The 17,330-nt window shown below is 40.3% G+C and overlaps 1 protein-coding gene across 1 annotated transcript in view; it reads right to left on the bottom strand.

Annotated features, from left to right (window-relative positions):
* Positions 1 to 4,998: 4,998 nt before the first annotated feature.
* Positions 4,999 to 17,330, bottom strand: part of FASTKD2 (FAST kinase domains 2) — a 15,075-nt gene continuing 2,743 nt past the window's right edge. The window contains exons 3-12 of the mRNA XM_081096377.1: positions 16,208 to 16,311; positions 15,216 to 15,324; positions 14,817 to 14,940; positions 14,398 to 14,537; positions 12,869 to 13,041; positions 10,645 to 10,808; positions 9,582 to 9,794; positions 8,723 to 8,810; positions 6,042 to 6,156; positions 4,999 to 5,200 (exon numbers count right to left, since the gene is read on the bottom strand). Coding sequence (XP_080952503.1) covers positions 5,081 to 5,200; positions 6,042 to 6,156; positions 8,723 to 8,810; positions 9,582 to 9,794; positions 10,645 to 10,808; positions 12,869 to 13,041; positions 14,398 to 14,537; positions 14,817 to 14,940; positions 15,216 to 15,324; positions 16,208 to 16,311 — 1,350 coding nt within the window. The 3' untranslated portion in view covers positions 4,999 to 5,080. The remainder of the gene's footprint in view (positions 5,201 to 6,041; positions 6,157 to 8,722; positions 8,811 to 9,581; positions 9,795 to 10,644; positions 10,809 to 12,868; positions 13,042 to 14,397; positions 14,538 to 14,816; positions 14,941 to 15,215; positions 15,325 to 16,207; positions 16,312 to 17,330) is intronic.

The following is a 17,330-nucleotide window of genomic DNA, read 5'->3' as shown; positions in this document are numbered from 1 at the left end:
TCAAATATTGGAATAGTGCCCCCCTTCCCAAAACCACAACAACGACACACAACTACCTCCCTACACCTACCTGAGAAAGGTATAGGAGCTTCTCTGCACACACTTTTCAAAATTCAGCTCCAGACTTACTGCAGCTGAAAATCCTGGTCGCTTAGCTTATTACACAGTGACCACTGCCAAGGGTTGTGGTTCACATTTACAGTCAATCACCACGGAAATTTGCCTTATTATTATAAGAACTACCAACTATTAAACATCTACTACATAACAAGGCGCATATATTTATCTCCAATATACATAATAGTTCTTCAGACTGGGTATTAGCGTCCCATTTTACAGATGAAGAAACCAAGGCTCTGAAATTTACCCACGTTGAGATTTACCCATGATTTCGATGAGGGCTGTCAATAGATACCAATATTTTCAAGACTCTGGATGCATATAAACAGCATTCCATAGTGACAGAGAGCAGATGGGTGGTTTCATGGGAACAAAGGGAAAGGCAAAGAGGGAGGAAACTCTTAGGGATGGTAGATTTGTTTATTACCTTGATTGTGGTGGTTTTCGTGTGTGTGTGTGTGTGTGTGTGTGTGTGTGTGTGTGTGTAAAACCTGTTAAAACTTATCAATTTGTATACTTTAAACCTATGTAGTTGTCAGTTATACTTCAATAAAGCTATTTTTAAAGGGGGAGGGGCAAAAGTGCATTTCAGAAGGGTCATATTAATTTATATTACCAGCAGCATATGTAAGTGCCCACCTCATTACACCTGTGTCAGCACTGTAATTCTTAAAGGAAAAAAACAAAAACCTGCTCATTTGAAAGGCAAAAATATCTCATGTTTGAATGTGCACATCTTTGATTACTAGTAGACTGAATTTTTTTTTGAAATTTTTTCATGTTGCTCAGCTCTTTGCTCATTTTGTAATGTGTATTTCTTATCAAATTATAGGAGCTTCTTATTTAGGTACTAGAGGCCCGATGCATGAAAATTCACACAAGAGTAGGCCTTCCTTACCTCCGGACCCAGGTTGCTTCCCTCCTGCGGCAGCCTGCAGGCACCCGGGACCCTGGCCGGCTTCCCGCTGGCCCCAGCTTTGTCCGGAACGACCTCTGGTCTAATTATCATATTACCCTTTTATTATTATAGATGTGTCATAGATATATCACCTATTTCTCCTTTGACTTGAGACTTATCTTCGTGTGTACTTGATATAATTATAATGTAAATTGACATTTTAGAGAAGTTCAAGAGTCAAAAAAAAGAAAAGAAAAACCTAATCTTAATATTGCTCTAAATGTGTGTAAACAAACAAAAAAGCTTAATAAAGTAAGAAAGATAGAATTAGAATACCTCAACATTTTTCTAATTTACAGAGAGCACGTAGCTTAGGGTCACCCCTGAAAGCCATGAAGGCTTAAATATATGGAGCTGTGGTAGGCAGTTAGAGATCAGCAGGGCCAGGACGATGGGCAGGTACAGAGAGGTCACCAGGACACAAAGCCCTAGGTGCCTCGCAATGAGCAAAACTAGGATACCACGACTCCAGGGTGACCTTGCCTCCCTAGCATATCGCTGGCCCTGTGGTTTGGAGCCCCTGACCCCTTCTACCTAGAGAGAACATCTAGGCCTCGGTTGTATTTCAGCTCCAGGCCCAGAGGCAGCAAAACCAGACAGGCAACTACTAGTACGTGGCTGCCCTCAGGACCCGCTGCAGTGACTGGTCCTCTTACCCTGGCACCCACCCCAGTGGAGATCACAATCCTGAAGGACCAACCTGGAAAGCTGATGAATACTCTATTGAGATCCTCCCCTAACATCTTAGTCCTTGTAAGTTTTTAGGCTCTGGCTGGTGTTCTCGGTGGTTAGAGCGGTGCCCCAAGCTCCAAAGGGTCTCGGGTTCGATAGCTGGTCAAGGGCAGGTGCCAGGGTTGCAGGTTCGCTCCCTGTCCCCAGGTTGGGGCGCATGTGGGAGGCAACCAGTCAAGTGTCTCTCTCACACCAGTGCTCCTTTCTCTCTCTTTCCCCCTCCCTTCCTCCCTCCCACCCCTGAAAAGCAATAGAAAATGTCCTCTGGTGAGGATTAACAACGAAAAGATAGAATTAGACCAAAGAATCAAACTCTTCTGGCCACCTAATTTCTTTCCCAGTTTGGCTGACTTAGCGTAAGACTACATCAGAAGCCACATACATAATTAATAGCTTTCATCTTCACCCTCTTGGTTGGTTAACAGTAAAACAGGTTTCATCCTTATTAAAATGGATGTAGTAGTATGATATAAAATATTTTGTGATTTCATCAAGAGCAGTCAGAATTTGGGTTTATAAACTCCCACTTTTTGTTACTTACTGTGTCATTCAGTGAGAAACAAGCCCATAAAATCAAACTGGGTTGTGTGGTTTGGGATTTTCTTTTTTCTTTTCTTTTTTTTTTTTTTTTGTCAATTGAATAAATACCAGAAAAGAAGAATGTTTACATATTCTCCTGAAGTGAGAAGTAAATCCCCATTTATATGAATAATCCTGAAAAGACATGTATTATTTACACTTTTTTCTTGACTCTGAACCTTGAGTCTCACAGGATTTTCTTAGACCACAAAGCAATGAAGAGTGCTAATACTAGCAATACCAGTAAAAGAATGCCTTTAAATTGGCCACGCCAGTTGTTACAAATTCAGGAAAACCACTTCCCCAAAAGGTAGTTGCAAGTATTCATAAATTGGTCCAATCTTTTGAATATGAATCATATTAGCCGTTAGAAAAAAGATACTTACTGTTTAATGAATAAATCTGTTTCTTTTTTAATAGAGTATTTTCAACTTTTGTTCTGAAGTTTGTAAGGGTTAAATCATTTGGCCACATACACAAAACCAGATGATATCCAGTCTGGAACCAAAATCCAGATTCCTGGAGACACAAGCTGAAGAGCAGCAGAGGATGAAATGACGTGGAAATCAGTTATACGTGGCTGAGACTCCAGAAAAATCAAATTCTTTGAGTTAGCTTCCTCATCCATAAAATGAGGGAGGTGGGTTCAATGATGCTAAACTTCCTTTCAGCACTAACCTCTTCTAAACGCCAGCTGGATATATGATAAAACCTCTGACAGTGGCAGTCACCCTGCTGGAGTATTTTTTACTGGGGTTCCTGGACGATTTTTCTCAAAAGCCGGTGTCAGCTCAGGTTCCAACTCTAGCCCTGCCCTATCTGTGTAGCGTTGGCAAATAATTTATCCTTGTATTAGAGATGAGAAATGAAGGGACCTAAGAGCATCATGAAAGCAGCTGCACTTCAAAGAGAATTCATTATTACTAAGATCATGAAAAGAGAATACACATGACTATTTAGCAATGCTGCATAGAGTAAGGTGCCCAGTAATTGCGTAACTGTACGTTTGGGGTATCGTTGGCCAATCCAGGCTGATAGTAACAGGATACCATAGATTGGGTGGCTTATGAACGGTACAAATTTACTTCTACAGTCCTGGAGACTAGGAAGTCCAAGAGCAAGGTTCTGACAGATTTGGTGTCTGGTGAGGGCCCCTTCCTAATCCATAGAGGGTCATTTTCCACTGTGTCCTCACATGGCAGAGCAAAGAGGGAACTCTCTGAGGTCTCTTCTAACCCAATTCATGAGGGCTCTACCCTCATGACCTAATCTTCTCCCAAAGCTGTATCTCCAAACACCATCACATTGGGAGTCAGGTTTCAACATATGAACTCTGGGGGAATATAACCATTTAGCCTTTCGTGTGGGGGTAAAATAATACCAACTTACATGGCACTCAGGTTTCACAGGTGAAACTCACTGTATCCTCAGGGAGACAAATACTAGGTAAATAGGTGTCAGCAAACTTGAACAAATATTTCAAAAGAATGAACAAGCATAACTGAAAAGTAGTCTAACTCACAACACAGTTCACACACACACACACACACACATATCCTATCTAATAAAGAGGGAATATGCTAATTGACCCTCACATCATCACAGATGGCAGCACCCATAGCCAATAAGGAGGGAATATGCTAATTGACTGCCCTACGCTCAAAGATGGTGGTGCCCACAGCCAATGAGGGAATATGCTAATTGAATGCCACACCCTCAAAGATGGTGGTGCCCACAGCCACAAGATGGTGGTGCCCAGTCCCCTCAGCCCCCCAGGCCGCCCGAGGCTCAGGTAACCAAGGCCGGCCGAGGCTTGCACTGTCAGCAGTGGCAGCAGCAGAGGTGTGATGGGGCGTCGCCTTCCTGATTGCTGGGTTGCCTCCCACCTGAGGGCTCCCAGACTCTGAGAGGGGGCAGGCCGGGATGAGGGACTTCCCTCCCCCCTTCCAGGGCATGAATTTTATGCACTGGGCCTCTAGTATATATATAATTTAAAAGACTTTACAAAGTAGTGGGAAGGGGAAAGAGGGAGAAAGAGAAAGGAATGGCCTCAATAATGGCAAGAGTTAAGGGCTTATCACCCACAGCCTATCCATTTTAATAAACTTGGACTCCCTGACCTCTCTGTTATCTCATCTGTTTTTCTTAGTATGGCCCACAAACCACCTCCACCTAGAATGTGACAAATGCAGTTGCCCAGTCCTCACCCATTTGTAATCTGTTGCCTCATTCATTCTTACCGTCTACCGAGAACCTGGTGGCCAATGCTTGACATGTGGTCAAGGTCTGAGCCCTCAGACAGCTGTTATAAGAGTGTAAGTAAGCAGATCCAAACACAAGGACTGCCCACACCAACTTACCTGCAACCCGTCACAACCAAGAGACCAGTTTTCAGTTCATCAAAGCCACTGAGAAACAGTAAAACATACACCTCATGAAACTGTCCAATGTCTGGGCACTAGAGGGAATAGTTATGGTTGGAAAAATTACCCTTCTGGAATTTTCTCAGCATTTCCTAAAATACCAGTAACATTTCTTCTATTCTTAAAATTAATTATTACAGTGAACTGAAGGAACTTTTGTTATTGTAAGCAGTCAAATCAATGCCATTGATAGTTGAATTGTAGTCTTTATTAAAGTTATTTTACAAATTTATGTCTGTCTCCTAATACGGAAAGGTTGTTTTTTACTTTAACATGTGCTCTGAAAATTAACATCAGCAGTAGGAGGATTTTCAGTTAAATAGATTTGAGACTTCAAAAATGTGACCGCCTCCTTCATCTCTAGTTTCTCCATTTCCCAATTGTTGACCTTACAAAGAAAGAGGAAAATAATCGGTTTGCAAGAAAATGATGCCGCGTAAAATAAAAGCTACTGTCTTCATCCAAACATATTAAAGTAACATCAAGCCAACTGCTTTTTAAAAACAAATGTTATCTTATACTTACATCTTAAAGGCTTAGTAAGACTGTGCTAGGGTTGAAGAAAGTGCTAAGCTGAAAATTATAAAAACTTTAAAGGTCGTCTAAAGGGTGCAAAAATTCCCTTCTAGGGACACTCTTCCCTAGAATATATAAAATAGCCAATATGAAAAAAAAAGTCTTAAATATTAGCCCACTAAGAGAAGGGGCCATCTTAACCTCAGTATCCACTTTTAGATACTTAACTATCATAATGAATATTAGAATGTTTGCATTTCATATTGTGTGCAGGACCAATGAGTGGCATTTAGATAGATCCCAACGTTAACATAAATATATATTCATTCATCAAGTTCTTGCTCCATACATCTGGAGAGGCTGTTCAAGAAAAGCTGTGGTACTCAGAACCAAAATGAAGCACAAGAGGGAAGAAGAGCCATCCCTTATAACCATCCAGCTTTTACGGTGATAAACATCCTACAACAGCCTCACACTGGCCCATGAAAACAAAACCTTAACAAAAAGGAGTAAAGTTTACCAAATGCAGCACTTATAAAACCCCTAGTAAATGATAGTAATCACCCAAGGAGAAGCCAAACCAATCATTAAAACACTTATTTCTGTGCTGTTGACAATTCCTCCAGAATCCTAGTAACCAACTTCAACGACAACACTCCTGGCAGAATGGACATCAGTAACTAAAGAACACATCACCTGAGTTTTTTTCTTACCAAGATCACATGAAAACCCATTACTTTCAAATGACGCATTTTCATAGCAAGGAATCCTCTAGGGTGGGTTAAATCCAAACAGTAAGTAGATCTAGGAACACACAGTACAGCCACTCTGAAAATGAAAATAAACAATATGAGAATACTCACTAATGAGATGACCAGTCACAATCCTGCTGTATTTGGAGATTTCAAAGCTGAGCTCTCCACAGACCCTCACCATTCCCTACTGTCTCAGTCCGCCACTTCCTAGTTAATTGGCCTCTGTACATAATCCACTATATGAAGGCTACATTAACAACCAAAAGCTTGTAAAAATGTTTTAAAGTTACTCCTCAATCATCTTTAAGGGTGGCTACATTCCTGATAAGGGAAAATTTCAAATATGAAAGCACCCATTTTAAGGCTAATCTCTGACCTACAGATAATTATTTTCGCTACTGAAGTACTGATGTAGATAATACCCAATGGTAAAGCTCTTCTAGTACAGAGTGCCTCCGAGAATTTAAAAACCAGAATGGGGAGGCCAAATACAAAGAAGAAAAAACTAAAAGAAAGTCAAGACTGTTAAAAAGATAAAATCCGCGTGTGTAACAAAAATGAGGAACGTGGAATTTGATTTTTTTATTGCTCTTGGCCTTTGGGGAAAAGACATTCGTATTCCTACTGTCTTCTGGCTGTTGACATAACAAATCAGAAAAAAAAAATTATATTTTTAAAGGAATGCTCAAATTCCTCAATTCTTCTCATACCTTAGGCTGAGAGCTACTATGTTATAATGTTATGCAGAACAATAGAATACTTAAAAAAGAAAAATAACTTTCTAACAAGATCAGAGAGAAAGTCTTTGGTTGAGAGGAGGTGGGCAACATGCATAGGGAAGACAGCAGCTGAAAAAGATGCCCAAGGAAAAAGCTACACGGGTGCAGAAATGAGTGAAAGGTTGTATGTGAATGGAGAGGGATGGGCGATGAGAGCTTGAATCCTTACAAATGTTTTTCTGGACCTCTTCCTACCATACTTACGAGCATGTCCCACAAAGCAATATGGGATATAAGTTCCGTGGGGTCGGAATCCATGTCTGACTCATGTTTGTGTGCCCCACAGAGCCCAGCAGACCTTTCCACAAAGGCTGACTGAGCAAGGGCGTGTGCAACACCATCTCATCATCTACTGAAAAGGTAGGACAGCCTCTCAGGGTATAGCATCACGTTTCTCCCAGAGACACCTATTGGTAGCGTGTGGGTCAAGGAAACAACTTAGGATTAACTCCGATATGATCTGACCCACGTACAACAGCTTAATTAAGAAGCTAGTTTCTCTACCTTTATAGAGGTCTTCATGGTAGAACAAAATATTCAGTGGGTATTTGATTTTTTAGAGGCCTTAATTCTTTTTAATCACTATTGCATTATCTTGTCAAAAGTTCACACTGTGCCGGGAGCCGGTCCATCCTTGCTGTTTCAAGGGACCTGGCATATATGGCATACTGTTCTTAATATGTTTGCTCACCTTCTTGGCACTATGTGTTTTAACCAAGGTCACCTCTCTGAGAAAGGTTGTTTCCCCAGGTAGGGATTTTCCCCTGAAGTTAGGGAGGGAATAAAACCCCTTAACTAAGTGCCAGGCGGGTAGTTAATCACTTTAACTACGAACAATCATGCTTAAGCTACATAATCTTTACTCCCTGGAATGGAGATAAGAAACGCCCTAACCTTTGGAATAGAGATTGATAGGATTGAATCAACTGGTATAAATACAGATGTAACAAGACAACAAGAGACAGAACTTAGAAGACAGAACCTAGACATAGAACCTAGACACAGAACCTACACAGAACCTAGAGACAGAAGAACTTCGCTGGAGAGAACATAGCAAAAGACCCTGGACAGAAACTGGAGACAGAACCTAGAGACAGAACCTACACAGAACCTAGAGACAGAACATGGCAAAAGATCCTGGACAGAAACTGGCCAAAGAACCTAGAGACAGAACCTAGCGAGAGAACCTGGCTAGAGAACCTAGAGACAGAACCTGGCTACAGAACCTGGATAGAACATGGCAAGAGAACCTGACTAGAACCTGGGGACTGAACCTGGCTGGAGAACCTGGACAGAACCTGGCTGGAGAACCTAGCGAGGGAACATGGCTACAGAACCTGGCTGGAGAACCTAGAGAACCTGGCTGGAGAACCTAGCAAGAGAACATGGACACAGAACCTGGCTGGAGATCCTAACCAGAACTTCGCTGGAGATCCTGACCAGAACTTGGCTAGAGATCCTGGCTAGGCTGCTGATCAACTGAACGCTGTCTCCGTGTCATTCCTTCTTCGCCGACTCCGTCCACACCTTTGGGGACCCCTGGACCTGCTGGGGCTGGACCCCAGCAACACTGCACTGATAGTTTCAATCACATTAACACTGTTTTCTTGAACTGTTTAGCTTTAAAACTTAATTTTTAAAAACTGCCTATTTCATTAAATGGCCCAACTCCAGTGCACAGCTGAAGGCTGCAGTGCCCACACTTACGACCTGAGAGATTCGCAGTTGAGAAGTCTCTTGGTGCATTACAAGCTCCATACAAATATAAGGTCTCAGGATTGCTACTAATATTTAACAGGGAGTCTTTGAGAATTAAGATTTAAAATCATAAAGCTGGGCATATGAACAGATGTAAGCAACCTTTGGATATCTGTAGCAGAAGTTACTACATTCGCATCAGAAAGTGGAAGTACTTCGCTCCTGTTAGAATCCATTCTGATTTCAAAATCTGAAAGAAAAGAATTGATAATTTTTCAAACATTGCTCAAAGTGATTTTTGTTTCAAAATGTACCTTACTACTACCAACGATGATAAAGGCAGCAGCTAAAATATAGGGTGTTCCCAAAAAATGTGATGATACTTTAACAGCTGATAGCTCAATTTTGAAAATGAAATGTATTTTAATAAAACTGCCTTGATTATTATTCAAAGTGTGTGTATACATTTTTGGGGGACACCCTATATATTGAGCTTACCATGTGCCAGACACTGGTCTGAGCTTTACAAGGGCAATCTCATTCACTCATCACTGGAATCCTAAGAAGTGAGCAGATTATTGTTGGCATTTTACACAGTGGGAAAGGGAGACTGGTAATGCCTGAAGTCACAGCACCAGTGAGAAGCAAAGTGAGAAACCCAACCCAGGCGTCCAGCTCCAGAGCCAGCGCCGCACTACAGTAAAATGCCATGGTCAACTCCTAGTTAGAAAGGAAGGAAAACAGGCCAGCTGGTGTGGCTCAGTGGTTGTGCTTTGACCCATGAACCAAGAGGTCACTGGTTTGATTCCCAGTCATAGCACATGCCCGGGTTACAAGCTCAATCTCCAGTAGGGGGTATGCAGGAGGCAGTCGATCAATGTTCTCTCATTGATGTTTCTATTTCTCTATCCCTCACCCTTCCTCTCTCTCTAAAAAATCAATAAAAACATATTTTTAAAAAGAGAGACAGAATGGAAAATAAACATAATGAAGCAGATGTAAATCATATCAAGTCCCATACCGATATGATGATTATGTGGCAACTGTACATTTTCCAAGAAGTACCCTTCTCCCAGGAGGCTGCTCAGCACCTCGGCCACCTTTGCATTTGAATACAATGGTGCAGGTGGCAGCGATGGCAGTACTAAGTCTACGGCCTTGTGACAAGGAACATCATCAAGTTTCAGACAGGCAGCCAAAATCTGAAGCTTGAAAACATTCCTCTCCTTCTTATCTAAAAGAAGATAGAAAACATGTATGTAAGAAAAAATATTAATGCCACAATTAAGAACCCATATTAATGCACCCACATTTCTTTGATCTGTTTCGTATCAGGAGGAATCTATGCTCCCTAGTCCCACAGTGTCCAGATCAATACCCTGCATTTCATAATGTTTTAAGGTTTAAAATCTCTTTCAAGGTGATTTAGTCTAAACTCTTCATTAAGGAGATGAGCAAATGCTAAGACACTTCATGATTAACTAAGGCAAAGCTGACACGAGGATCCAGTCTCCTGAGTTCCAGGCTGTTCCCTGCACATTAAGTTGCTTGAAAAATCTAAACACGGTGTTCCTCCTTCTCAATTCAATGCTGCAATTTTATAACGTTGCTTTTAGAAGAATGTAAACTTCTCTATCCTCAGACACCTGATATTGCTTTTCTGTGTTCCATATTAAAGACCAAAAGTCAACAATTAATTTGGCTCCTAGAGTAAATAAATTCACTGCTTTGGTAACTATTTGGTTTCTTGATTACCGGCCATGAAAGACAAGGTGTTCAGAGCTGCAAGAGTTGACTAATTTGGCTTCAGAGGTGACACAAAAGGGTGAGGACGTACACACACCTCTGCTCAAGACATAAAGAACAACGTGAACCTTTGTATAGCTGCACAAAGTGCCAATAGAGGCACGATGATGTGTTTCTCATTCTTGCCTTCTACACAACCTCTGACTTCACCACTGCCGGTCCTTTCCTCAGCAGCCTCTGCTCTGCACATTCTAACCTGAGCCTGCGGCGACCCCACTCAGTCACAGGCAGCTGTAGAACTGCCGCAGTTCAGTCCCCACTGGGCACTGACACCCCACCTGACATCAGCAGCTCATGGATGACGTCCTTCTGGAGAAGCTGGTGAATGGGAGCCAAGGGAAAATGGTTCATCAGGCAGAACGAACACACAGCGTTCAGCAGGTTCTCAGAAGAGATGTGGTGGAGATAACCGGTCAGAGCAGCGCCCATAGCGTCCAGGAACCTGCAGGGCAACAAAGAAAAGTCAGCTTTCAAAGATAAAGAGAAGACAAGGTCATGGTAGAGCTAGGGAGACGCCACTGGGCCAATGGCTTTAAGGAGTCCAAAGAAAGAAGAAAATCAGGCTTGTGCCCTAACTGGTTTGGCTCAGTGGACAGAGCGTCGGCCTGCGGACTGAAGGGTTCCAGGTTTGATTCTGGTCAAGGGCATGTACCTTGGCTGCAGGCACATCCCCGGTAAGGGGGTGTGGAGGCAGCTGATTGATGTTTCTCTCTCATCAATGTTTCTAACTCTCTATCCCTCTCCCTTCCTCCCTGTAAAAAAAATTAATAAAATATATATTTTTTAAAAGAAAGAAAATCAGGCTTGAAATAAGTATTCACATATCTTTCAGCTCAGGTGGATATCTTATAATAAATATACACTGAGTGGCCAGATTATTATGACCACCCCATTAGTACGTCATTGACACTTCCAAAAATACTGAATATTGAAAACTTCCTAAGCAAATACTCTCAAGGTTTTATTATTATTATTATTTGCATAACTAATTCACTTCATTGTACTGATGGGGTGGTCATAATAATCTGGCCACTCAATGTATATGCTCAATAAATGTTAGCTACCACTATGTCTTGCATAGGGCAAATAAATGGTTTATAGGCTTTAACTCATTTAATTCCTATTAAGATGCTATAGGGTTGATATTATTATTATTCTCACAATAAAGATGAACATACAGGCTCAGAGAGGTTGAGTAACTTCTCCAAGAACACACAGCCAGGAAGTAGCAGAGATAGCATTGGAACACAGGCTGTCGGGCTCCACAGCCTTTTAACCATTATGCTACATTTTTATCATGAGTATGTCCATAAGGCCTGGAACACCTCTGCTGTTTTATAAACAATTAATATTCTCTAGCTATCAATAATTCTGAGTTAAAAAACAAACAAACAAACAAAAAACCCAAGCCTAATCCTATCATCCAGTAAAACAAAACAGTTAAACACAAAGAGAGGAAAGGTCAAAATTAGGGAAGGCCACTTGTCCCGGGTGACACTGCTAATAAATGGCACAAACCCTTTGAAGCAGGTCTGTCTGACTCTTAGGGCAAAAGCTATGTATCACTATGCAAGACAAACATGAAGAACCTGCAAAGGACTGTGACAGTGCTCAGGACGGAAAGCAGACGGATAGCTCTGGGACAAGGAGACTGTCAACACGCAGAAAAGACAGGAAAAGGGAAGATCATGCGAAACTGAGAAAAGAAATGGAGACCTGAAGGTGCACGTTATTGGGCCGATAGTAAGTCACCAGTGAGGCTAAAGCACAGAGAAGTGATTCTTTCAGCAGGAGCAAGTATGCCCTCATGAGGATATAAACGGAAATGTGTGAGATCAACTGGGAGGTCTGTGGAAAGGAGCAGATGGGCGAGGGAGGGAGCGAGGGAGGGAGGCAGAGGCAGGCTAAGTAGGACTTGAGAGTTACAACGGGGGGGGGGGGGGGGGGGACAATGGAACAGGTACCAGAGACACCAGTGAGGCAGCACTTATTAACTGGTAACTGACTGAACTGCAGTCTACAGCAAGAAAGGCTTTAAGTCATCACAGGGCTGCAGATGACTACATCTGGAGCCTGAGTGGTAATCACCTCTCCAATCCTCTCAAAAAGAATGAGCCGACTTGGCAGAATAATTGACCATGAGACACCTGTGGGACCTACAGTGACCACATGCAGTCCAGAGGAGTCTGGATTCAGGAACACACAAATGATCAGAGATGCAAATCTGGTGACGGTACAGACCAACCAAGAGGAGAAGAAACCAAGGGACTGAAATCACAGTTTGAATGTTAAATGCTTTCTCCCTCAGGTTTCAGACCCAGGAAGGTACTCTGGATGTAACACACCTTCTTTCCCAGAGGCCAGCACATAAGTAAAATGATTCCTGTGCAACATGCAAACATACAATGTGTTAAGCCAAATTTTCGACCACTTTCCTACCTAATTCATCTATTCTAGTCATGTATTTGGCATTTAAAACAGTAACAAAGGACAAGTACATACTCTCGGGCTGGGCCCCCGTGGAGGTGATTCAGAGAGGCGTACACGTGAAGAATAGACACAATGCTTTTCATGTTCAGGAAGCTACGTTCATCCACCACTTTCTTCATAAATAAATCCATCAGATCAGTGTGTCGAAAGGCAAGGTTTTCAAATAAAATGAGGACAAAAAGAACCTTAAAAAAAGAGTGAATTGAGGAAGAACACTTTAATAATTCCAGTATGCTAGTAGTAATTTCTTTAAATCTCAAAAAATTTAAACAGTAATAGAACTGTCCTGATCAAGAGAATATTCCCTAAAAAGGAACAATTATCTTTTCCTCACAAATCTGTTCCAGTTAATTTTGAGTCAGGCATTAAGTTAATAAGCAACCTTCTTATATAAGCAGAATACCAGAGTATACAATGGTTTCCATCTCATTTAAAAATAAGTCCTATCCTACAGGCTGTTCACAACAGGCCTGAAAACTACTTAAATATATACCTTTTCTGAAGTTTTTCAAGTGTCCAACTCAATTTTGAGCTGCTCTCCTTCCAAACCTAGACACTTCCTAGATTCTAACATATAAGAGATAACTCAGAAATTTCTGTATTCAATCTGAATTTCTAGAAATGAGAACAGAGATGAAATAATATGATTACATTAACATTTCCAGTTCACTCCTCCTTTCCCTCTTGGTCTTTCTCGTGATCAGTACTTCTCTTTCTAAAATCAATTTCTATGGCAAACTCAATATTTATCTTACCCTCCAAAGTAAACTGAACCTATTGCTCTGTTTAACTGCAAAAAAAAAAAAGTTTTTACCTGCTTTTTCATTCATGTTTATATTACTAACACAGCCCCTGAATTAAAAGGCCCTTATTCTGGAGGAAATAAGCAAACATTCCATAAATAGAACATAGACATGATCATTAAGTAATGGCATTTTATTCTTCAAAAAACATAAGCCTGTCACATCACGTGGATTTATTATTCTAAATATAAGAAAAAGAGAGCATTAATCCTAATTATCCAAAGCACCATGCAACCTTTTTTTAAAAAATATATATATATATTTTATTGAATTTTTACAGAGAAGAAGGGAGAGGGATAGAGTTAGAAACATCGATGAGAGAGATCCATCAGCTGCCTCCTGCACGCCCCCCAGTAGGGATGTGCCCACAACCAAGGTACATGCCCTTGACCGGAATCGAACCTGGGACCCCTCAGTCCACAGGCCGATGCTCTATCCAATGAGCCAAACCGGTTCAGCACCATGCAACCTTTTGAATGGCAAATAGAAGAGCAAACAGTGAACAATATAATTTTTATTTCAGATAGAAAAAAAGTCAAACGATTGAGTGGTACATTAACAGGTAACTCCCAGACAGAAATGATAAGCAGCTAATTTTTCAAAAGTCAATTTATCACTGGAATATTTTGGTATCTTAACTGTTATAAAGCTGATAGAGAAATACCTAGAATGTTAAATGAATTAATATGCTTCTTGGATTTGTTTCTGAGGCTTATTCTAACCTATTAACATACTCACTTGTCTCAACTTCCAGACATCAAAAGTTGTAGCCACATAATCTGCTATTCCCTTGAAAAGATATAAATTACGGTATCGGAGGTCTCTGCAAGACTGCAATATGTTGATCAATATTTTCAAAGGACATCCATTGATACTTCCTTTAAGAATGAGTTAAAAAAAACAAACAGAAATTACCACACAGCTTGTAATGTAAGATCTAAGAGACTCTACACGCTATATTTTGGTTTCTGTTTAAAAAATATAGTACTGTATTTTGTAAAAACAAACAAAACTGCAGGCAAAAATAAAATTTAGATGTAACCATATCATCAGATATGTTTTATTTGTAATAGCAAAGTTCTTAAAACAAACAAAACAAATATAGTCCAGAACAGTAGGTCAGAGGTTAAAAGTCATGAAAGAAAAATTTCCCTTACCTATGACCATCTTACTGCATTCATCCAGAAGTACATCAGAACGGTGATCCATGGCAGCTAGTGCCTCAAACATGCGCTGGCTATTCAAAACAGAAAATCTGTGTAATTCCCTCAAAGCTTTCATCTAAAGAAAAACAAGATTAAATTTATCATTTGTGATAAAATAAATGTTTTTAAATAAAAAGGATAAAGTTTGAGCAAAATGACTCATTAGACATATAGTTAATATACCTACTTATATATACAGATAAATATAAACTTACTTCTTTTTACTTTAACAGAGTTAAACACAAAAGCAAAACAATGTCCTCCCAAAAATTGACTGTAGGAAGTGACAGCAGATTACAAGAAATATTTTTTAAAATCTCATCCACTAGAAAAAATTCAGACAGTCTTTACCTCCAGTTTCTTTTTAAGAGAAATCGGGGCATCTTTTCCAATACTTTTCATCACAGCTTGTAATGTGAAGACACGTTCTATTTTCCAAATTTGTTGATCAACTAGTATTCTGTAATCAAACAGAATAAATACCATAGACCTAGAATCTTAAAACCAGAAGAGAAATCTTAAAAGTCATTTGGTCCAGTTCCTACTTCAAGGCAAGAAATATGAAGCCAATAGACATGATCTACCTGCCAAAGACAGTGATCAGTGGTTCTCAACCTTCCTGATGCCGCGACCCTTTAATACAGTTCCTCGTGTTGTGGTGACCCCCAATTTCACTGTTACAGATTGAACATAATTAAAGCATAGTGATTAATCACAAAAACAGTATGTACTTATATATGTGTTTTCCATGGTCTTAGGCAACCCCTGTGAAAGGGTCGCGACCCACAAGTTGAGAACCGCTGGAGTAGTTACTGAAAGATCCAGGACCAGTTTAGCACTGTTCCCTCTCAAATTATTCTGTTATCTTTATGAATGAACAAATCACATCAGATTATTGTAAGATACCCCAAGGCACTGTCAATGAAAAAAGGGATTAAGCATTACTCTCACTGGCTTATAACATTATATCACTTGCATCAATTTTATAAATTGTAAAACTCAAGCTCCTTTTCAAGCCAGGCCAGTGTCACGTAACCTCCGCACAGTGCACAAGTAACCATAATGAACTGAATACCTGTCAATTCTCTGCCAGCCCACATCAGTATTATATGTTAAACTTAGATTTCAATGCTGCTCAAACCTTCATTATTGTGGACCCTAACAGCATAATTTCCACCTTTACCTGATCCATGGTGAGAATTTTAAGTTTAATAAGGTATTAAAACTACCATCAAAGTTTTCCCCAAACAAACATAAAAAGCAATTCAGCTTTCATCTTGGTTTTTGATTTGAGATATTAAAAAAACAAAGATTGCCACATGAAGAAAGTATAGAGTTCTCACCGCAATCCTGATCGAAGAACATCCACATTCTTGCATGGCTCCATTACTTCTAAAATACTTGACAAAACTGAAAGACATTTCTCATCACACTCATTGATACGTTCCTATTGAAATATAATTACAAAAACACTACAGTTGATGAGCCCATAGTAGACTATTGTACCCATGCAAAACCACTGAACTGATGCTTTCAATTAAGGTTTAACTCTGAAACCAATAATTCACACGGAGTCAGTCCTCAATAAACAACATCTTTAGGAAATAAAATGCCGTCCATAGTGAGTTTTCCAAATACCCAATTCACACTCTTTTATTCATCAAAACTTCTTTACATTTACTATTGTCACTGAAAATCCATTATTGGTTATATTACTCTGCTTCTGAAACACCTTTTATCAAACATTATTTTTACCTCCTTCTAGGATTCGAGGTCATCATGAAGACAAGAGCTGTAATATAAGAGCTACTACGGTATAGAGGGCAATTTGACCATCCCTAAAGAACCTATGCCTTATAATTTCCCTGTATCCTTTCCTGGGTAGCAAACGAACTGCAGTTGGTAATCTTCTGATACACATCACCTGTCACATTTCATCACTATTATCTGGGTCTCAAGGGGAGCCCCAGGCCCCAGATCCTTCTTTCAGGTCCCTTGGGTTTGGTACTAATGTAGATGCCAGAAATGGCAGTGGGCATAATTTGGAAAATGAATAGTAACACAGCTTACCTAGTGTTCTACAGTTTAATCATAACTAATCTATACACCTTACAAGAGCACATCAAGGAAACTTAGGCTGAAAGAAGTACAGGCGGCCGGGGAAAAAATGGTCCATTACCATGGGAGGGTTTCCATAACAATTTACAACATGCCATCAATATTTCAATATTTACTGTGAAAGGAAAGACCACTTGGCTAGGTGTCTGAAGGAAAGTATGTCACAATTTCCTCCCCACTCCCTCAAACACACCCCCCAGAATTCTGTACTTCAGCCATTCTGTACTACTTTCAGCTCCCAAACTTGTAAACTTTTGCTCTGGGATGAACAAGCAATCTTCTCTGCTTGAAAAACCATCCCGTTCACTATCAACCTCTCACAAACTGCTGTGTATTCCTTGGATTCAG

Source organism: Myotis nattereri (assembly GCF_964212035.1).
Source record: "Myotis nattereri genome assembly, chromosome: 7".
NCBI lineage: Eukaryota > Metazoa > Chordata > Mammalia > Chiroptera > Vespertilionidae > Myotis > Myotis nattereri.
This window is presented reverse-complemented; position numbering and strand designations above follow the sequence as displayed.